This window comes from Astatotilapia calliptera, chromosome 5 (assembly GCF_900246225.1).
Source record: "Astatotilapia calliptera chromosome 5, fAstCal1.2, whole genome shotgun sequence".
Lineage (NCBI taxonomy): Eukaryota > Metazoa > Chordata > Actinopteri > Cichliformes > Cichlidae > Astatotilapia > Astatotilapia calliptera.
In genome coordinates, this window is record NC_039306.1 from 12,965,071 (window position 1) to 12,988,698 (window position 23,628).

Below are 23,628 nucleotides of genomic sequence, written 5' to 3' on the forward strand. Positions count from 1 at the left end.
GTGGGGCACACACATGCACACATACAGTAGCATATTGCTTTTGCAGTATATCCTGAGTGAACATTTAGCTGACAAGAAATGTTGGCATGCTACATGTAACTGTAACAACATAAGTATATTGCAATTTCTGTTCAGCTGTTTAGTTTTGTTCGGAAAATAATAAACATTTAAAATAATTCAGCCCTTTTCATTTAACAGCTGTGCCATTGTTGCTACAGAGCAATGAATCTGAACTTAAAACCTGTTGTACAAAAATTACTTTGTATTTGTCCAATGACATCCATCCTTTGTTCTGTAAAACCTGCCCAGCACATGCTAAAGTCATTACTGTCTCTGCTTGAAAAGATACTCATGCTGTAAGCATTATGCCAGCACTTCTGCTGCAGGAGGAAATCTGGCCTGACGCCTCTTCTGTAACTCAACCTGTTTGGTGAGCTGACAGTGCCGGCAGTCATTAGCCTAATCACATTCAAATTATTCACTCGGAGGCACTAATTTATCAGAAAGTGTTGGGGAACCGAGAAGAGAGGCAGTGGAAAAAAAGGTTTTAAAAAGAAAAAGTGTCAGTGTGAAGATGATATGTATATCCATTGAAAAAGACTAGTATTGCTAGCAGATGATGTGCTATGCTTCCAAAGGCCTGTTATGACAAACAAGTTTGTAGTGATCTGATACCTCAGTCACAGAAACTCTGGCACTGGAGATATGTGGGTTTGGAGGATGAGAGCTGCAGATTCATAGTGCTCGAGGGGGTAAGTTGTGACTAAATCAGTTTGTCTTACATCCAGTCAGTGCGGCAGAGATGGCCAAGTTGCTGAAAGCATTCCTGATGTCTTTGCAAGTGTACATTTGTATTTTCTAGCATGCTTGAGTTTTATTTTCATGCACATATTTTGCATGTAAGCATGCGTGTGTGTGTTGATGAGCAGCCTTTAGGGTCCATTATACTTGTGACAGCCCCACAGCAGGAACAGCCAGCCATATAACTTATGAAAGCAGTTTAAAGCTAAATTGAATCCACAACTTATGAATTATTAAACTTATTACACCTCTGTGAAGATCTCTAGACTCTGAGACACAACAACAATGGCCTCCTTTTAACTGTTACTGCTGGGAAGAGAACTGATTTCTAAGCATTTCCAGTGCGACAGACTGCATATTTGAAATTGTTAGAAGCCAGGAAATTGTGTCATTGTTAGAGGATATCACTTTATATATTGCTGAACTGTTTCTTGTAAAGACATCAAATGGTCGATAAAGGTAAAACTACAAGCTATATATAAAAGCTTCGCTTTAAATATGCTACCATGGATTTTTAAAATATTTTATGTTCTGTGGAAATATTAATTTTTGTAATTGTGCTTTGCATAAATGCATGTGACACATTAATTAAGGTTAAAGGATACAACGAAGTTTTTTACAATAAAATTTCCATCCATCCATCCATCCATCCATCTTCATCCGCTTTATCCGGGGCCGGGTCGCGGCGGCAGCAGCCTAAGCAGAGAAACCCAGACCTCCCTCTCCCCAGCCACCTCCTCCAGCTTATCTGGGGGAACACCAAGGCGTTCCCAGGCCAGCCGAGAGATATAATCTCTCCAGCCTGTCCTGGGTCTGCCCCGGGGCCTCCTCCCGGTGCAATATGCCCGGAACACCTCACCCAGGAGGCGCCCAGGAGGCATCCTTGTCAGATGCCCAAACCACCTCAGCTGCTCCTTTCGATGTGGAGCAGCAGCTGCTCTACTCTGAGCCCCTCCCGGATGGCTGAACTTCTCACCCTATCTCTAAGGGAGAGGCCAGCACTATACACAGTGCAGGTAGAGCACCGCTTTCCCCTCCTGATACACCTGACAGTTTGCCAGAATCTCTTCGAGGCAGTCTGAAAGTCTTTTTCCATGGCCTCTCCGAACTCCTCCCTCACCCGAGTTTTTGCTTCAGCCACTGCCCGAGCTGCGTTCCGCTTGGCCTGTCGATACCTGTCGGCTGCCTCCGGAGTCCCACAGGCTAACCAAGCCCGATAGGACTCCTTCTTCAGCCTGGTGTCTCCCTTCACCTCTGGTGTCCACCATTTGGTTCGGGGCTCAATGCAGCAGCTTCAGCAATGGAGATGCTGAACATGGTCCATTCGGACTCAATGTCCCCAGTATCCCTCGGAATGCTGTTGAAGCTCTGCCGGAGGTGTGCGTTGAAGATCTCGTGGACTGGGGCCTCTGCTAGACGTTCCCAGCACACGCTTACTACACGTTTAAGTGCACCGGGTCTGTCTAGCATCCTCCCCCGCCACCTGATCCAACTCACCACCAGGTGGTGATCAGTTGACAGCTCAGCCCCTCTCTTTACCCGAGTGTCCAGAACATATGGTCGCAGGTCGGGTGATACGATTACAAAATTGATCATCGACCTGCGGCCTAGAGCGTCCTGGTGCCACGTGCACTTATGGACACTCTTCTGTTTGAACAAGGTGTTCGTTATGGCCAAACTGTGATTTGCACAGAAGTCCAATAACAAAACACCGCTCGGATTCAGATCAGGGAGGCCGATCCTCCCAAACACGCCCCTCCAGGTCTCGCTGTTGTTACCCGCGTGAGCATTGAAGTCTCCCAGCAGGACAACAGAGTCTCCAGGTGGAGCACCTTCCAGCACCCCACCCAGGTACTCTGAACTGCCACTCGGCGCATAAGCGCAGATGACAGTCAGGATCCGTTCCCCGACCCTAAGGCGGAGGGAACAAACCCTCTCATCCACCGGGAAGAACCCCAACGTACCAGCAGCAAGCCGAGGGGATATTAGAATACCCACCCCAGCCCGCCGCCTCTCATTAGGGGCAACTCCAGACTGAGACAGAGTCCAGCCCCTCTCCAGAAGACTGGTTCCAGAGCCCAAGTCATGCGTAGAGGTGAGCCCGACTATATCTAGCCAGTACCTCTCAACCTCACGCACTAACTCACCAGAGAGGTGACATTCCATGTCCCAATTGGCAGCCGGGGATCGGTCCGCCAGGGCCTCCGCTCCTGGCCACCACCCGGCACACAATAAAATTTAGTTCACCAATTTGTTTAAAGGCCAAAGCCTTGACAGTGAAGGAGTTATGCATATGTTGAATAAACAACATAAACATTGTAACTAATTATGATATTTAGACACAGAAAAAGGATAGATACGCAAGCTCAAAAACATAAAACACATTAAAAAAAAAACCCACACCAACTCATATGCTGACCTAACCTTTCTGCTCTTTCATGTTGTAAACTGAATGAGCCATTAGTCAACTGTGCAAACCGCCAGACCAATGTATAGATTTTAATTCTATTAAAAATGAATGGAGTTTCTGCACTCACAGGCGTACACTTGTAGTGATTAAAAAGGGTTTATGTGTACTTATATCCTTCTACCTCAAATGTGTTTCTGCTCCTACTCCTACAGGACTATTTTTAGTCCTGTCAGTATCAGGGAAGGTAGATGTCACAGGAAACTCGCTACCACACAGGAAGACACTAGCAGCAATGTGGCAACTAGAGATCATAGAATGTCAATAATTTCAGGAACATGTAGTGACAACAATAAAAAAAAAAAGAAGAAAAAATGTGTTGATCCTGGTGGAATTGAATATAGAATACTTTCTGAACTGTCTGAACATGATGTTACTTTTGCCTCTGGTGATTAAAATAAAACTTAGAGCACTTACTCTGACCCTTAGCATTAGGCCTGCCCAGTGTGAAGACTGACAACATACAGAGATTTCTTGACATATTAGTAAAATATAGAAAGCAAATACCTTGTTAATTTGGCTGTTAAAGTAATATGTCACACAATCGTTAATTCTGGCCAGCTAACGTTTGCGGTTTCTTTGGTACTGTTACAAATGTTTTTTAAGTGCTTACTCTGCTAATGGTAGTAAGCTGATTTAAAATGTTGCTCTGGAACAGCATTACAAATATGCATTTATTTTGGAAAATTGGCTAAGACATTTATGTTTAAGCTGTGGCATAATTGTGCCTGGTTTTAATGCAACTTCTGAATTAGAGTATGAAAATAACTGGGAAGTGGTTTATGAATTGTTAAACTTATCCCATCCCTCCGATGGAGCAGAGGTTGTAAAGTAGGACACATCCTTTCCCTTCAGAGTCACAACAACAACAACAAGCTCAGCTCTGCTGTCGCAGCTGCTGTCAAACTAAGTTAAAGAGTGTGGGTTAGCAAAATACTTAATATCCTTAATATATCATAGATGAGTCCTTAAAATATGTGCATTAATATAATTGTACTCAATAATAGATTGAAAAGGAAAAGCAGATTTATAGTAAAAAAATGATTCCTTACACAAAAGCTCTATATTCGTTCTATGGTAGAAAAGAAAAGAGCAGCTTCGATTTATTTGCATTATTGTGTGATACTAGTGCCAAAAGGACATTATGATGCATCAAATACATATATTTAGTGATATTCAGTTATATCCGCAATAATTTCTGGCCCCTCTTTGTTCTTCTTCATAAATAGCAGAAAGACATTCCTGGACAATTCATGCAGAGCCAAATTAATTTTGCAGATATGTATAAAAAAGAAAAGTTGCAGTCACGCTGTCAGCGGGTGGCTCACTTGTAGATAGAGCACATTGACACCACCTACAGGCAGAATTACTATTATCTTTGTTAGATAGACAGGAATTAAAACTGGAAACTGCAGCTGTGCAACTGCTTCATATTCATGATCACATCATTGATATTGTATTCAAAAAGTACTTTCTTTATTGGAAGAACCTCCCAATTAAAAAGGAAAGTGGTTACTGCAAGTATGTAGACAGGCAGGCATTGTGACATTTAATTTAAGTTTGTATACAAGATTCCCTCCTGTGCTTTTAATTTAGGAACAAAAAAAGAACAGCTTTAGAAAGCTGTGGTGATCTGAGCAGAAGAAAAATAAAATATTAAATGTCTTCTAGATATTTGCCAGAAAGTCTCTGCCGCAGACTATAAAGCATGACATCTGTTCCCCCAAATGTGACATATAGTGTTGGCCTCTGTTTCATTGTCCAAACTGGCAGGAGACTTCCTTCAACAGCTCTTCTGGGTATTTGCCAATGTGTCAACCTACTTAAAGTTAGTTAAAGTGACAGTGTGTAGGTAACTGGAAAATCTCCCTTACATGTAATCTTCACATAGTAGTGTGCAAAACTGATGCAATTTCAGTTGTAGTACGGAGATTACAAATGTGGGGTGTTTTTTTTTTTTCAACATTTTACACAGCATTTCTTTAAAAAAAAAAACTCTTACAAGGGAGAAAATTCCCTCGAAGAAGCATTTAGAGAATATTTGCAGCTCTAAAGGCAGGAAGGCCAACTGTGTTTGCATCTGTTCAGTTGGGGCATGAAACCCCTTTGATCCTTAAGGAAAAAAAAGATTGATAGAAGTAACAGATGCAGTGCTGCAGGCTTGTCTTTACATTCTCAGTCATGGATTAGCTATCAGACATTTTTGTTGTACCTCTCAGAATCATCATCAGATATGCTCAGACCAGTGTCAACTGAAACTGGGAGCAGAAACCATTACTCAACAGTACCATCACTGACAAGCAATACAATTTACGGAAGCTGTGTACAGGTGTGAATGAGAGTGTGAATGAAATGATATATCTGAATAACAAAGTCCAAATCAAAAACAAAAGAGCTTTGTGATCATCTTATGGTCATAAACTAATGTGCAGGGGTATTATTATGTTGCTACAAATTTCATATATTCAGTATCACATGTGAGAAGTTTGGGAGGACACCACAGTCAGTTAAGATATGAAATGTGATTCCTGTGTTGAAAGTGAGCTAAAAAGGTGCCGACAGTGTTAGCATGATTGCTTTTCTAAACAGGTCTTTAGGTGTATGGTTACAGTATATAAGCACCATTAATAAATGGAATTTTTTGGTCTTTTATGTAGTTATTCGTTTGTGGTGTCCTTCATTATTTGTGTTGAGGACTTTCTGTTGAGTCAGATAGCCATACGTACAGTGCACCCCAAGCAAACCTGATAATTCATCCTCGGGTTCGTCTGTGAAGGTTCTCAGTCATCCAGGTCATCGTAGTCTAAAACTCAGGAGGGTTCTCTTCAAGCACGACATCCCAGTGTACTTCAGACCCAGCAACACACTCGGACAAAAACTGGTTAGCCCGAAAGACAAAACTCCTAAACACAAACTTAACAATGTGGTGTATGCTGTACAGTGCAGCGAGGAATGCCCAGACCTCTACATCGGAGAGACCAAACAGCCACTTCACAAGCGCATGGCACAACATAGAAGAGCCACCTCCACGGGACAAGACTCAGCTGTCCATCTGCATCTTAAGGATAAAGGACACTCTTTCGAGGATGCCAATGTTCACATTTTGGACAGAGAGGACAGATGGTTTGAAAGAGGAGTGAAAGAAGCCATTTATGTCCACTGTAAGCGACCATCTTTGAACAGAGGCGGTGGTTTACGACACCAACTGTCTGCCATCTATAATCCAGTTTTGAGATCCCTTCCCAGACACCTTAACGCCCACTCACATCCTGGGCCATCTGATCTCAGGAAATCACATGATAAGGTGGGGCCAGGTTTCACAATGGGCTCACCCGACACCTTGGCTGATTGTGACCCACACCCGCTTTCACACCTTGGCTCATGTGATTAGGTAGAGGATCACCAGGATCACTTTGTCCCTCTTTGGGGGGAAACTCCCACTGGGTTTAAATCTGGGACTCTCTGCCATTTGACCTTAGAACTGAAGAAGCTTCTCTGATGAGAGGTGAAACGTCTTCAAGCAACTCAAAGAAGTCCAGACGCTTTTCTTTCCAAGCTCCTTCCTCGGGTTCATATAAACTAATCATTTTTGCCTTGTCACAGTCAAAATATTGAAGCTTTAACTGTTCCAAAATACATTTAAAAATACTAAAGTTCAATTCTGTTTCTCTTTTCTCTTTAGATGATGGACCATATGGGAAAACTAAGGATATCTCTGGACCAGAGCATACCATGGCCTCGAGAAGACACAGCATACCTGGTAAGTGGCCAACACCAACTACCACTAGCTACATACCTATAAATTTCTATGAACAGGGAGTGCAGAATTATTAGGCAAGTTGTATTTTTGAGGAATAATGTTATTATTGAACAACAACCATGTTCTCAATGAACCCAAAAAACTCATTAATATCAAAGCTGAATGTTTTTGGAAGTAGTTTTTAGTTTGTTTTTAGTTTTAGCTATTTTAGGGGGATATCTGTGTGTGCAGGTGACTATTACTGTGCATAATTATTAGGCAACTTAACAACCAAAACCAAATATATACCCATTTCAATTATTTATTTTTACCAGTGAAACCAATATAACATCTCCACATTCACAAATATACATTTCTGACATTCAAAAACAAAACAAAAACAAATCAGCGACCAATATAGCCACCTTTCTTTGCAAGGACACTCAAAAGCCTGCCATCCATGGATTCTGTCAGTGTTTTGATCTGTTCACCATCAACATTGCATGCAGCAGCAACCACAGCCTCCCAGACACTGTTCAGAGAGGTGTACTGTTTTCCCTCCTTGTAAATCTCACATTTGATGATGGACCACAGGTTCTCAATGGGGTTCAGATCAGGTGAACAAGGTGGCCATGTCATTAGTTTTTCTTCTTTTATACCCTTTCTTGCCAGCCATGCTGTGGAGTACTTGGACGCGTGTGATGGAGCATTGTCCTGCATGAAAATCATGTTTTTCTTGAAGGATGCAGACTTCTTCCTGTACCACTGTTTGAAGAAGGTGTCTTCCAGAAACTGGCAGTAGGACTGGGAGTTGAGCTTGACTCCATCCTCAACCCGAAAAGGCCCCACAAGCTCATCTTTGATGATACCAGCCCAAACCAGTACTCCACCTTGCTGGCGTCTGAGTCGGACTGGAGCTCTCTGCCCTTTACCAATCCAGCCACGGGCCCATCCATCTGGCCCATCAAGACTCACTCTCATTTCATCAGTCCATAAAACCTTAGAAAAATCAGTCTTGAGATATTTCTTGGCCCAGTCTTGACATTTCAGCTTGTGTGTCTTGTTCAGTGGTGGTCATCTTTCAGCCTTTCTTACCTTGGCCATGTCTCTGAGTATTGCACACCTTGTGCTTTTGGGCACTCCAGTGATGTTGCAGCTCTGAAATATGGCCAAACTGGTGGCAAGTGGCATCTTGGCAGCTGCACGCTTGACTTTTCTCAGTTCATGGGCAGTTATTTTGTGCCTTGGTTTTTCCACATGCTTCTTGCGACCCTGTTGACTATTTTGAATGAAACGCTTGATTGTTCGATGATCACGCTTCAGAAGCTTTGCAATTTTGAGACTGCTGCATCCCTCTGCAAGATATCTCACTATTTTTGACTTTTCTGAGCCTGTCAAGTCCATCTTTTGACCCATTATGCCAAAGGAAAGGACGTTGCCTAACAATTATGCACACCTGATATAGGGTGTTGATGTCATTAGACCACACCCCTTCTCATTACAGAGATGCACATCACCTAATATGCTTAATTGGTAGTAGGCTTTTGAGCCTATACAGCTTGGAGTAAGACAACATGCATGAAGAGGATGATGTGGACAAAATACTCATTTGCCTAATAATTCTGCACTCCCTGTAATGTGTAATTTTCTGTCTGTCACTTTCTCTCTTGTTCTCTGTCTGTGTTTTTTAAGGTATATCCTAAAAATTCTGTTTAAAGGGGTGTAGCCAGTAGCCAATGCTTTAAAAAAATGTATTTCTTGGAAATTACCAATGGTCACAATTAAACTTAGTCTTCTAAAGTAAACATCTTACCTAAGAAAGCTTTCTAAGTTTGTTTTTTTTGGCTGCTTTTCTAGAAAGCACACATTTATATCTGAGTCATGACTAACCAAAGGTCCAAAACTACACATTTAGTCGAGCTGATGACTAATACTGATTTTTTTTTTCCCCTTAGCTTTTTTAGCTGTTTTATAACCTCCTCATTATTGATGATTGCCCAACAATACACTATAATTGACAACATGAATGAAAACTGTAATTTATGGCTCGTCAAAGGTTGAGAGCCTTCAGTTATAGTTTCATCATCTTTTCATTAACTTCTTCTAGGCTTAAGGAATCTTTAAAAAAGAATTGTTTTCTGCTTGTTTCCCCGTGAAGTTTTAAATAGGTCTATTATTAGTATTATTATTATTCTGTGTTATGTATCTGTGACCTCTTTCTGATCATCTTTTAGGTCACATCTTTATCAATTTGTACATAAGTCAGCTACATTCCTAGAACTTAGGTCACTTTGCTTGCTTTAAAAAATTAAGAATTTTTTTAAAATTATTTTAAAATAATTATTATTATTATTGTATTTTAAGTGTTTCCGTTTATCTCATCATTATTACATGTACAGTAATACTCCTCCCATTTCTCTGTAGTACATCAATCATTCTACAAGTTTTCTTTTGTGCAGTATAAAAATCATTCTACAAGATCAAAACTTTATGAATTCCAACATCCTCAGTTCTGCAGCTTTGCAGAAAAAAAAATTAGTGATGGATTCTCTTCAGAAAATGTTCACATCATCCAGACTACATTTGGAAAAGCGTTGCTTTTATGCAAATGTGAGTAGCACAAGGACTAATGAATGAATGAGTGCCTTTCTGCTAATAATGTGCATGTCCCTGTATATGCTGCATAATGCCTATCAGAGATAACTGTGGTGTGAAGCACTTCACTGATCCTGAGTGTTGCCTGAGGGATGTACCTAATCTAGGCATCTATCACACAAAAGCTTTATCTCATCTGCTTGTGTGTTGATGTGTTTTTGTGTATGGGAATGCTTCTGTGCGCTCATGGTGTATGTAAATGGTAATGATACAAATAGACAAATGGGAAGGCAACACCATGTCATGACAGCTCTGGGGTTTTAGTTTACTTATTACTTTGGTAAAGGCTTATTCATCTCCCAAGATTCCCCTGGCTGTTTTGAACCAAATTCCTTAGCCTTTTCATGAACCTAGAAAGTCTTACATTTTTCTTACTCATGCCATTTTTTTTGACCAGTAATAATTACTCCCATCATGACTTAACCAAACTCAATCGGCCTTATATGTTTTAGAATACCGAAAAAAATGACACAACTTCAACTCACTCTAAAAATAGTTTTTTAATAAGTGTTGGAATTTTGATGGAATTCTCATGAATGTTGTGTTTCTTTGGTTCATGGAGTAGTCTATTTAGGTGTTTAGGGAATATTGCATTAAGTAGTTCTTCTGCATTACACAGTTCTTTTGTCCTCATGTTGAAAAAGTCAGAGTGGTCCACCAATCCTTGATCCTTCTTTCAGAGGATTCATTAGAGTTTTAACTGTACATAACAGCTATTTCGAAGTTAATGAAAGTAACATTATTGGTCAAGAAAATGTAGTATATTTTGTGGACAGTTTTTTCAAATAATTATACTTACTAAATTATTTGTTTGTTTGCTTTTTTGTTTGATTGTTTGTTTAATAAGGACAGTTAGAGTTGCAGATTCTGTAAAATATAACGTTTTAGCAGCAAAGTATATTAGGTGCAGTGTTGATTACTTTTGTTAATTTCTCAGCTGGAAGTGAAAATTGATCTAAACTTCTGCTTTCTGCTGGTGTACTTTAACCTTTAAAGACCTTTTCATCCCTGCCAGGAAGTCTTCAAGTGGAGTGACAACAAGAGACAAAGGGCACTCCTAATTATCATTATCTGATTCTTATCTTGTCTGAAATTCACATTACGTTTTAGTCATTTCAGCTCTTTTAAGCCAACACGAGATCAGTGTCTCACTCAAGGACAAACAGGAGCAATTGTCTTAGTTTGTTTTTATCTTTTAGAAACTATTAAAGCTTTAATCCAGGAATTGGAATGAATGAACAGACACTAACCACTTATTCCTCTCCTGTATTTTGTATGTTTGAGTGTGGCTACATATGTCTGTGTACACATCCCTGTGTGTGTATTGGTATGTCCTTCCCTCTGCCTGTATTGTGTGTGTATCGTTTTTATGTGCGTGTGTGTGTGTGTTTGGTTAGAAGCTCTGCGGGGGGTGACTATGGTGGAGCTGGTGAAGAAAGAAGGCAGCACACTGGGCCTCACCATCTCAGGAGGAACTGATAAGGATGGAAAACCACGTGTATCAAACTTACGACCTGGAGGACTGGCAGCCAGGTGAGTGAAACACAGTCAACCTCTAAGATGAGGATGAATACATAGATTCAGACTGTCTTGCTATTCAGCAATATTCTGTACCATAAATGGGTCATTTTATAAAAGGAAAAAGAAACATGTGGTTAAAGCCTTTCTCATTTGTGCAAGCCTTTACATCTTTTTGTCCCTTCTTTGTGCAGGAGTGACCAGTTAAATGTTGGGGACTACATCAAATCCGTGAATGGGATCAATCTGACCAAACTGCGGCACGAAGAGATAATCAGCTTATTGAAAAATGTAGGAGAGAGGGTTCTGCTGGAGGTGGAGTATGAACTGCCCCCCACAGGTATGTATTTGTACAGCTAGGCTGGTTGTTTCTACGTGATTTATAAAGTCGTTAAGATATGAGTTAGTGATGTCAGTAAGGTCCTATCCAATATCACATTAGAAATTGCCGGATACTGGAATGAATATTGTAATTCTGAATAGAAAAGTAAATGTAAATGACAGCTAGATACAGACAAAACCCGCATGTCACCCCAAGGTCTCACTATGTATAGTATATACTACTTCTTCATTGATACTGAACATTGGCGCTAGATATTGATACATTTGTTTACTTGCTAAGAGACAGCTCCTTCATTCATTTAAATGATTAAACTCTTGGCACAGTCTCCTGTCTTTACTGTACTTCTCAATCATAGGGATTTACTGATAGTCATTTTATAGCTTTAGATTATTTAACGTTATAAAACTTTGTCCTGTGTCATCTGAACAATATTTATACTGCTGGATCTATTACACTTGTCTATTTTATTTTATCTGCAGCACATGCTGAGGAAACACACACAGGAAAAATTATTTCATTTGAACATGTCCACCCTGTAAAATAACTAAATGAAAAGATTTGTTGAAAAGACATCTGTTCATGTCACTGAAAAGATTCCCACAAAAAGACAAGCTATTAGTTAAATTGGATAGAAAAGTAAAAAGGATACTTTTCCTCCTCAACACCTCTCCAAACAGCACAATACAAACCAAACTTTCTTACAAGAAAGCAGTGCCAAATGTTGCTCTACCAATGCGCCCTACGGACTCCCAAGAGGCCTGCTCAGCTATACTCACAGTGCAGCACACAATGTGACATAACCCAATTAAAAACAAAGTCTACATGAAGCTATATAGATGATACAAATGAGGGGGTTTTTAATATTTAAAAGGAAAAATGCTCTATGGGAATGGCATTTAACTAGATTATTTGCTGAGAAGACAACTTTTCATTTTTCAACCAAATTGAACTGTATAGTGTTGTATTTTGATAGGCTGTGGCTAGCTGAATAGATTTGCCTCAGAAAACAACACTGATGGATGTTTGAACCTTCAACATCTCTCTTCAGAACATTATTTTCATTTTAGGATATTTAATTTTACGATAATAAGTGTAGTTTTTAAGTATAGAAATTTAAGGGAATCCTGAATTGACACTCAAATACCATGCATAGTTTAATACAGGAGTGTTTTTGTTTTGTTTTGTAGTGCAGTGTAATTGAAGAGCATTCAAGTAATTATTATTGTTTAATTGTTCTACATTAAATATCAGTGCTCTAATGTCATGATGTAAACTTCAGGTTATGCTGATACATTTTAATTGTGCCGGATTAATCCCTCAATTCTCTTTCTTTCTCTCTCTCTGTGTTTCTGTGTGTGTGTTTCTTGACTCAAAGCACCAGACAGCACCTCAGGGGTTATATCAAAGACAATTGACATCTGTTTGCACAAAGAAGGGAACAGTTTTGGTTTCGTCATGAGAGGTATCTGTCACTTAAAAAAAGCCCATTACTGTATGTTTTTTTTATGGTTATGCACTTAGTTAGAAGTAACATATTAGTGAAATGGTGTCATCTACACTACATTGAACTGTTGGCAATATATTGTACAGCAGCTGTTCCCATATTTATTAGAAAGGAATTTTGTCTATGCTTAGTAAATATATGAATAAATTAGTTAATTATACTACTCATTCTACTGAGAGGAATATTTTTGAACTGCCACCTTGTGATGGTTGTAGTTTGGCAGTGTTTCTCTACTTTGTTAATGTTAACCTCCTAGGACCTGGCATCCACATATCTGCACATCACATTTTGGGTTGTCTAGACCAAAAAGAAAGACAACATCACTCCCCTTGCTTTGTTTTTGTCGGTTCATCTAAATTTGTATTTAAAGATCTGAAGTTTACATTTTAATATTCGATTTTCTCAACAAATGATACATTAAAAGCATTTTAGGATAAGGGTAAAAAAATGCCATATCACATTTTTATTTACTGCAATGTAGATAAATAAATAAGTAAATATTAAGCTGATGTGGTATTTCTTTGTAATGTGTCTCCAGAATTTAGTGTAAAGAGCTTTGCCCTGCTCCTCTTACAGGCGGTACCCATGAGGACTGGCACAAATCACGCCCTTTAGTGGTCACCTATGTCAGGCCAGGAGGCCCAGCAGACAGGTACTGAATGCATGATTAAAGAAGAATAACTGGCACACATGTAGGTGATGAATGGACGAATAGACTGACAATGAATGGAAAATGGTAGGGCCATTTTCCTGGCATGGTTTGGGTCTGCAGTGTCACTGCAAGCCAATGCACTTGGTCTAAGTGATGATACCTTTCTATCCTGATAGCAGTGGTCTCTTCAAGGATGGTATAGCCCCCATTCATCCTGAGGGGTCACTGAATGGCTTGATAAGTATAAAAATATATGAAATGCATTCTATGATCTCTGCAGGCACTTGATTTAAAGTCAGTTGAACATCTATGGGAGACTTTGTGCCGTCTAGTTAGACTGTGTTCTCCAATACCTACAAAACACACCAAATAACAGAATATCCTTTCTGAGAACGGTATCTTATCCCTTAAACAGAATTACAAAGAATCACTACCAAGGTGCATTTAAACTGGCGGTGCATAATGGTGGAAGACCTGCCATGTTGGATTTTCATTTATGCCCTTTAATGCATTTGCATTCACACATATGCATCAATATGTGTGAATGCAAATACTCCAGCACAGTTACACTGACATATCTAAACAAACATAAAAAACACATGCAGTGAGACCCAGAAATAGAGATTATTTAGTCATTTTGGAAGGTGAAAAGGGCAATGTCTTCCCATTAAAAATAATGTCTGGGAGAAATAAAAGCCAGACAAGAAGTGGCCTCCATTGAGTGTAAACTAGCAACACCACAGCTCAACCCATTCCCGTCGGGAGTCTGGGAGATTTGTCTGTGCCTTCATGCGAATAGACCCCAAGGATAATGGTGTCATTTCCAGTGACCGTCACTGGTATGTCGACAGTTATGTGTTACTCATAGCTGCAATGGCATGAATCATCGTATCCTTTTAATGTTGTCATCATGTGTCTGTCTCAGGCTTGATGTTTAAGTCATAATACGACATTTTCATATACATGTCAGCTTTGCTACTGTTTAACTGATCTCACACAGTAATAATTAAACCATCTAGAAATAGTGTAAATAATATTGTTTTAGAAATAAAACTAATTTCCATGTTTAAAATGGATATAGATATACATATACAGATATCCATAACTGTGATGGCCAAAGAAAGTCCACCATTTATAGAAAGTCAGACCTCATATATTCTGGTGGAGGTTTGTTTGTGAGGTTTTCTTTCAAACTGTTTTTAAAGTTAAAAGCACAAAAGTCATTAAAAAAGACAAAAGAAAAGCAGTTTTGTTTTTCAGTCGGTGTGCTTCAAAGGACTTCAGTTCAACGAATTGATTGAATGTGAAAATTATGTGATTACAAGTGAATCACTGAGCTTTAAGAGTGATCTGCTGTCACCCACCATCATTAAAACACAAAATAGGAAAGCCATTTATTACACAATAAGGACCACTGAGCCTGTTTTAGAGGTTTGTAATAAAGCAATATCTTACATCTGATTGTCACACATCAACACTAGCATTAGGCAAACTTCAGCACCCAACATTTCCAATTTTGAAGAACATGATTGACTCAGCTGTCCCTTTTCAACAAAACATTGGAATATAACCTTCTTCTCTGATCACTTAGCAGATGCAATCATTTCCTCCTAGAAATTCGAACTGTAAGTTGCTATTTTTATTCTGACAGGTCCTGTTTTGAGATTGCTCTGCAGCAATATTTAAAGCAGATGCAAAAGTGCCAAAGTACTAAGCTTGAGTACTTAATGCCTCGTCTTTCTACTGATTAAGATATTTTACAGTTTCATTTGATTCATAAGGGCTTGATTGTTGATGTAAAATCCATCTTAGATTTGTCAAAGCGACTGCTGACCCATCAGATATATAATGATGTTGCCAAATTGGTCATTTGTATATACAGAAGTGTAAACCTCCATCAAATAATCACACATTACACGGCCTTACAGACCGACTGAACCTTCACTAGTTCACAGACAGAACTGGCAGACCAGGACAAAGATTAAAGATTAAATTCTTACTATTGAGTTATTTCACCCTGAAGCTCATCTAATACCGTTCTAAAGAAAATCGTCTTCAAAATGTGGGTCAGTCCTGGGGAAACGAATGAGATATTCATGCTGTTTTATATCCCATTTATATGCCAATTGGAAAAAAAAACTTAATCCACAGCACCATACAGTCCCAGGAGTGTCTACATTTTTAGAATTACCCAGTGGGAATTAAAGTGCCTTCTCTGAAAGTGTTAGAGATCCATGGTGTTTTTTACAGGACCACAAAGAAACTGCTTTCACTTCATTGTCAGATACAGATAGAAAGATACCCTGCAGGTCTAAAAACAGGTTAAATATCAGTCAAGTTCTAAAAGCTTATCTGTTTCAATCAACATATGGTAGAACCTTTAAATTTTAAATTTCCTGAAATTTTCCTGGAATCACCTGTTGGTATTGTACCTTTTCATGTGCTTATCCGACACCCTGTATGTACCATGTATGTTATTCTGCACCAATATTGAAAACCGATGAAAAATGTGTAAATCTGTCAAGAAATACTCCTGTCACATGGAGTAATTCCTGCCACAATAGAGCCTTTGGGTTATAGCTTAGCTCGCATCATGTTGAAAGGCTTCAGGGCAATCAGCATCCTGTTTGAAGACATCTGGCTGGTATGATTACAGCTCAGTGTTACTCGCACTCTGACATCAGCATAAAGCATCTATCAGTGCTCTAATGTGGCGCACTGCATTAAAAATTCAAAATGTTACACACAGTAAAAAATTGCCTAAACGGTCCTCCTGAGTGCCTCTAAAAACACAGAGGATCTCTCTGTATAAGTGTTTTTTGTTTGTTTGCTTTCGTTGTTGTTGTTTTTTTAACCAGGCACTAAAAACAGACCAACATTTTAAATGCTGAAGACATTTCATGCTGTTTCCATGTGTGTCCTTGATTTGAAATGAAGGTGAATTTTTACTGCAAGTCTCAGACAGATAAGGGGAGAGAAAAGAGGATGATGAGATCACAAGACAATATTGTGGAAGTGAAAGTTAGGAGAAGAAAGAGGCTTGGATCTAGCTGGGCAGAAAGGAAATGAGCAAGATGAAGAACTAAGTTAAAGAACAAACAGGGCTGAGTGGAAGGAATGAAGAACACAGAATATGTTGGGGAAAAAAGGGAAGGTTTGGCATTTGATATTTCGTCATTTTTAACTGACATTATATGCTTGCTTTTGCAATATTTTCCTAGCGACACAAGATAGGCAAATCTGAAGTCAGATTGAAATAGTGATGGTAAAAGGAATAGTGAAGAAGGACAATAAACTGTTGATGTGTTAAAATTAAACACGCTAGAATTTTATGGAAGAAAGAAAGCTGGAACTACATGCAAATTGTAATGTCCAATCCCTGTCTTCTGTAATCACTGTATCACAAAATCCAATGTCATTTTTTTGGATGTGTGTGCGTGTCTGCATGCAGAGAAGGTACCCTGCGCCCTGGCGATCGTCTCCTCAGTGTGGATGGTGTGCCACTACACAACGCAAACCACAGTGATGCTCTCAGCGTGTTGGCCCAATGTGGCCAGGAAGCCCTGTTCCAAATTGAGTACGATGTAACTATCATCGGTGAGTCCACATGTAGACACACAGACATATGCAAAAAAAAAAAAAAAAAAGCCAAAATAACAGAGAGAGACACAAATTGAAGCTTGCAGCAAAAAAATTTTTTCTCAAATGCCAGTGAAATTTAAAAAAATGTTTTTTTGGGGTTGATTCTTTTGTTGTGATTGCTGTTGATGTGTTGGCATTTTCTGCCACCTCACGCTAAGGTCTGCCTCATTTTTCTGGGTAAAACAGCTCAGTTTAACTTGCCCAAAAAGCACTGCAAGCAATCCCCTGCTAATCATGTCTGGTTATATTTTCAAGGACATATATGCTCTTAAACTTTTTCACTGTGCTGTTCTTGGTGAAACAGATATTTAAGGTATTTGTACTTTGGTAGATTACTCTAAGATCATTTTAAGACTGTAAGAAGCAGCAAGCAGTAAAAGGTCAAATTATTAAAATAACTTCATTCTTTCCCGTTCAGACTCACTGGCAAATGCATCTGGTCCACTGTTAGTGGAAATAGCCAAATCTCCAGGAGCAACACTAGGCATCACGCTGACTTCAGCCAATCATCAAAACAAACAGGTCATTGTCATCGACCGGGTTAAACCTGGCAGCGTGGTGGACAGGTATGTATCTACATGCTACTCATTCTCCAGGCATTCTCAGTGTTTAAAACCCACTGATGTCTTACAGACCCACAGGAAGTTTCCTTTGGTGTGGGAGCTGTGATGCCCTAGACAGTGAAATTAGTGCAACCAGCCTCAGTCTAACTTATCATATGTAAGAGAATCCTTGGTGTCACATTTAAACATGCTGGCTAACTGTAATTTTTCACTAAACAGAGTTAATATTCTTAGAAACACAACTGGTATGTATGTGTTTGCATACATGCCAGCTGTAGTTTTGCCTAGATTTACCCTTTAAGTTCTGAGTGACTTTTTTGTTCTGTTAGCTGTCAAACTACAACAGAGGATGAAAGAAGCTCTGAGATGTTTCAGATATTAAGACAACATTGTAGCTCAGTACAGTTTAAATCCACAGTAAGTACTTCATGGACAGTTTTCACTCTGCAGAACTGTTTCCTTACTTTGTCTGTCTGGTTGGTTTGTTTGATGCAAAGTTACCATTAAAAGAATATTATGTATTGGAATGCTAAAAAAATTATTTTCTTGAGAACAGGGCTAGTGCACAAGAATATATAGTTTACACTTTTGCAAACATCTGTCAGCTGTATATTTCTCTTTTGTTGAAAAATGGTGGACTTTATAGTTTCCCCTTCAAGATCTAATTTGATTCTGCTGTTGGATTACAGATTTGCAGTGGTTGCATTTATGTTTACAGCATATCCTCTCTGTGTAAGAAAGACACAGATAAACACACATAGACTGTGTCCAACCTTATAACTTACACAGACATCAGAAGACGGGATATTGCTTTCAGCTCCAGTCTACCTCTAAAATATACATGAAGCACTTGAACTCTGTGTCAGTGCTGAAATGAGTACTAAAATAACCTCAGTCAACAGGACAAGTTGACTGCAGAGGTCTGTGCTCTGGCACTATTCATTCCCACATGATTGCAAAGTCAGTTTGTAAAATCTAACCCCTGTGTGAAGAGCAGCGATATCATTCTGACCAGCACGGCAGCATGCCGTTGTGAGCTAAGCAGATTAATGTGTTTAGCTTATATACTGTTGGCAAAAGAACAAAAAAAAAGCTTTTCTGAAACAGAATGGAAGCTATTTGTGTTCTGTTTATTTATCCAGTGTATTGTGGCGATAACATTTTGTGCTTATTCTCTTTTTGTCTCTTTTGTATTAGATGTGGAGCACTGCATGCTGGGGATCACCTGCTGTCTATTGATGGGACATCAACAGAGCACTGTACGGTTCTGGAGGCAACACAATTAATAGCAAGCACAACAGAACTGGTTAAATTAGAAATTCTTCCCTCGCATCAAACGAGGTTAACTGGAAAACAGCATGACACGGGTGAGTGTAACAGCTAGGGCCATCAGATTCACAGTAAACTCTTTGGTTATTTTAGTAATCAAAATTTTACAGTTTTATCTGTCAATATTTTATCTGTCATTTGGGTAAAGTTAAAAAAAAGCTACTGGTAATTATGGAACAACCTTGTTAAATCATAATGATTCAACTCTGTTTGCGGGCTCAAGCCTCTACTATGATGGCTGATGCTGCCATCTTTTCAGCCTGCTGCATTGCTCTTATTTGAATAGGTATGACTCCTAAAATTGTTAAATTGTCTTTCTACCCATGCACAGCTTTGTTCATCACTCTTCATGTGTAGTATACCTTTGGAGCCAGAGCTTCAGAATCACTTAACAGTTTATTTATTTATTTTTAATATCACTTGCTTTGTTTTGTTTTTGTTGCATACATGTTTATGAAATTAAGCAGACATTTTTTGCCAGAGCATGTTGTACTGACATTTAACAGCAGGAAACATAGTTAGATAGCAGTGTTTGTAATATTTAGCATGACAAATGCTAATTATTGAAGAACAATGACCATCTGTGTATTTAATTCCTGGTCAGCTCTGATTTGGCAGCTATTAAGTCGGATTCCAAAAAAAAAAGCAGAGTAAAAACCACCAAGGAGAGTTTGTTTAGTCTTCGCCACAATTAAGTCACCTCATGCATATTTAGCAAATCCGAGTAGCAAAAAAAAAAAAAAAAAAATCCCATTCATTCCGATGTCTTTCAGCCTCTTTTTTTAATACAACTCTACTTGAGGAATAATTTGGCCGCAATGGCAACTTTGTTCCTAATTAGCTCACCCATAGCCAAGTGATGGCTTCTCATCTGTGACAGAATTGGTGCCAATGGATTTAGAGGGGAAATCCGGATTCCAGTAACTAGTTTTTTATCGTATGTTCATGTGTTAATGCTTGCAGCTGAGGCTGCTTAAGTATGACAAGTGTACACATCACACTCACACAATGAATATTGTTAATAAATAGAAACGCATCACAGTCAACACGATCCTCTACTTGTAGACGCTGTATAGTTTTATTTTGTTTTTCCCCAAAACCTTTTTAAAAAAAATCTTTTTTGTTAGAGGAAAATCTTTAATGTGTTTCGGTCGATTAGAGATTCCCAGGAGAGGATGACAGAGATGGGATTAAAGCAACGGCTTTAAGACCGAGAAGAAAAACTAGATATTCTAGACTTGAACTAAACTAAAACCTTTCCATTAGTCTATTTTCAATAGAAACTTTTGTGTGGTGGAAGATCGCTCTCAGCATGAAAACAGATGAAAAAGTGAATGCTGAAAAGAGAAATGGCACATGAATGAAAAATAGAGTGACAGGGAGTGTAAAGGCAAGATGGGATTTAATTAAAGTCATTACACCTCTCTTCCAGCTGTCAAAAACTGCTTACAACCTCCTCCTATCCGTTGTCCTTTTCCTCTCCTCTCTTCTCTGCCTTTGACTTCTCTTATTCTCTACACATACCTCATCTCAGAAATGTTCATCTCCTTCCATTTTGAAATTATTTTCTAGTGTTCCTCTTTGCTCTTTTTCTCTTTTATAGCTCTGTTGTGTTCTGGTATTATTTCTTGGAGTTACACGTGTGAACACAGCACACACAGACACACTTGTTCACTCGAAAGGTCACCATCTCATCTCATTTGTCTGCAAGAAGCTAAATTTATTTTTTTCCTTCTTCTAATCACAGTTTTGTGACCGCCTTTGTGTGTACATGTGTGCATTTGTGTGTGTTAGGAAATGAACACAGCTCATTAGGATACTGATGTCCTTGCAGCAGACCTTAAAGCCAGCTTGCTGCTGCCTTATTAATAGACACTCTGATGAAAGGTTTTGCAGTTGTGTGTGTGAGTAAAGTTTCAGTCGGTTTTCTTGCCACATAGATTACGTTTGGTAAATCTAGACACAAATGTGTCTTAGAATGTTCTCATGTTTTGTGTATCTTCTCATAATATATCATGTGTAAATGAGTATAAGTGTTAATTCAAAGTGGCTTTGTTATGTGTCTGTTGTCTGTGGGCATTTACAGTGTGTGTTACTGCTGCCGTTCCTTGTCAGAAGGACCGTCTCTCCGGTGTGTTTCACTGGACATAATGACTTCATTTTTACCCAAGGAGGATTAGATGAAAAAATGTTTCCTCATTTCACGGATCTCACCCCGAGGTTGCCCAACACTTCCGCTCCTCACACGTCCTGCCATCAGAGTAGTTTAGATAAAAGGCCTCACACGTCGAGGATACAATAGCTCAGCTGGATGGCTGTGACAGCACAGAGTAGCTTCGGATAAACTTCAGAGTTTAGATACACGAGCGTAAAGGGGAATTACACACAAAGCTGTGTAGATTGTCAGGTTGTCAGCCTCGATTGTATCATTAAATTCTCAGTGGGAGTTTCCTCAAAAGAGGTTTTCCCCCAAAACTGAAGAAATGCGAATTTCTAGCAGATGACACAGTCAACTCATTTTTTTACTTTCTCCATAATGCAATGGGTAACAAGCAAATAGTCACTGATTCAATTCCCGACACAACTTGTCTTTGCGGCTGCGTCAGAAAGGGCATCTGGCATCTGGATTCCGGATTCTGCCAAATCAAACATGTGGAGCCACCTGTTGTGCTCACCACTTGTGACAAAGGGAGCAGCTGAATGTAGCTTAGAGACACTTTTTCAAGGACCTAATTAAGTGACAGTGAAATTAGTTTGGATTAAATGCAATACAGTAAGGTATTGAATTATATGTTGTCATATAATAGGTATTTTTGGAAATATGTTCACCTGATTGGTTGGTATGTGAGTGTTAGTAACCCAAAAAGTTTTATATCTCTTTTAATCACAGTTCAGATGAAATTTGTTGTAGAGTTTAACTGATAAATGAATGAATCAAGCTGAAAAGTAATGTCATATACTCACAGCCCACTTTGCTGGGTACATCTGTTGAAGTGCTTATTAACACAAATATCTAATCAACCAAACATACGGCAGCAACTGAATGCTTTGAGGGATATAGACGAAGCCAAGACAACCTGCTGAAGTTCAAAGCAGGCTTCAGAATGTGACAGAAAGGTGATTTAAGTGGTTTTGAATATGACATAGTTGTCAGTGCCAGACGGTGCCTGATCCTAGTATTTCAGAAACTACAGATCTTCTGGGATTTTCACAGACAAACATATAGGGTTTAAGTGGTAGATGTGCTGGTGACATTTGAACTACTCTGTGCAGTGGTTACCTGGGTGGCTATGATGTAGGGTCGATTTGCCCCTGGTAGGGTCAAAGCAAATTGGTCCAGGGTGAGCGGCCAGGTGAGGTGAGAGTTACAAGATCTCTGTGAAGAAAACATTGAGGTCTAACGACACGTCAATCAGTATCAGCCTAAAAGATTCAATCCATTGAGGAAAAGTAGATAATGCACAGCTAACTAGCTAAACAGCAAGCAGTTAGAATGGTTTTAATATGAAAAATATACAGATACTGTCTGTGACAGCCCATGGCAATCAAGATTACATGAAGTTCATGGAATGTGTGCTCTGTGTGATCATATTTGGATGAGACACGGGGCAAGACAAGCTGTACACATAACAGGAAGACAGCCATAATGAGAGATATACCTATTATATAGGTTATAGATGAGTTATTATGTCTGAATCTCTAATTCACAATTTTATAAATTGCAATTCTGTAACATCTGCATTAATTTCTCCTTATCAGTGATCACAATGGATGATAACTCACCTTCTTGGCAAATAGCAGACATGGTAGGGTACCTCCTACCTATATCTGTGACAATGATTTAGCCTGATAGAAGCCATTTAGTGGGCTGATAGCATAGGAAGAGCAATGCTACATGTACACAAAATCTAGAAACTTTTAATTTAGGTTCAGACATTTGAATTTTGTTATTATTTTATTATTAAAATTATGTAAGAGTTGGTGTAAGGTTGGTTTAGCCTACACCTAGCCATTGATTTTAGAAGTATTAAAATTCAATGCTCATGTTTCATTGCATGTGTTTTGCAGTCAAGGTTCAGAAGTCGGACCATCCCCACTCCTGGGACCCTTGTGTTAATTACTGTCCCCCTCCAAACTCCACTCTCTGCAACACAAGTTCGACCCTCAATAAATCGTGGACAGCCTCTAACAACAACACAATCAACAACCTTGACTACTGCAAGTGTAAGAACACAAACACAACACAACTTGGTACTACATAAGTAAGACCAGAAATTTTTAGTAGAAGTCTAAATTAAGCTGTATGCATTAATTTAGACTTCATTGCCGAATGGTATTTGGCTTATTGATGATGGCAGGCAATGTCTGTGAAAGGGTAAATGAGACATCAAATGTATGCTGCCCAGTGGAATGTA

General features: G+C 39.1%; 1 protein-coding gene across 3 annotated transcripts in view; it reads left to right on the plus strand.

The window, feature by feature from the left end:
- LOC113022170 (glutamate receptor-interacting protein 2-like) overlaps window positions 1–23,628 on the plus strand; it is a 181,780-nt gene that overhangs the window by 125,217 nt on the left and 32,935 nt on the right. For all 3 annotated transcript variants that reach the window (XM_026167298.1, XM_026167300.1, XM_026167299.1), the window contains exons 2-10: window positions 6,951–7,028; window positions 11,060–11,195; window positions 11,375–11,520; window positions 12,899–12,985; window positions 13,604–13,679; window positions 17,131–17,276; window positions 17,740–17,887; window positions 19,082–19,251; window positions 23,282–23,437. In XM_026167298.1, coding sequence (XP_026023083.1) covers window positions 6,951–7,028; window positions 11,060–11,195; window positions 11,375–11,520; window positions 12,899–12,985; window positions 13,604–13,679; window positions 17,131–17,276; window positions 17,740–17,887; window positions 19,082–19,251; window positions 23,282–23,437 — 1,143 coding nt within the window. The remainder of the gene's footprint in view (window positions 1–6,950; window positions 7,029–11,059; window positions 11,196–11,374; window positions 11,521–12,898; window positions 12,986–13,603; window positions 13,680–17,130; window positions 17,277–17,739; window positions 17,888–19,081; window positions 19,252–23,281; window positions 23,438–23,628) is intronic.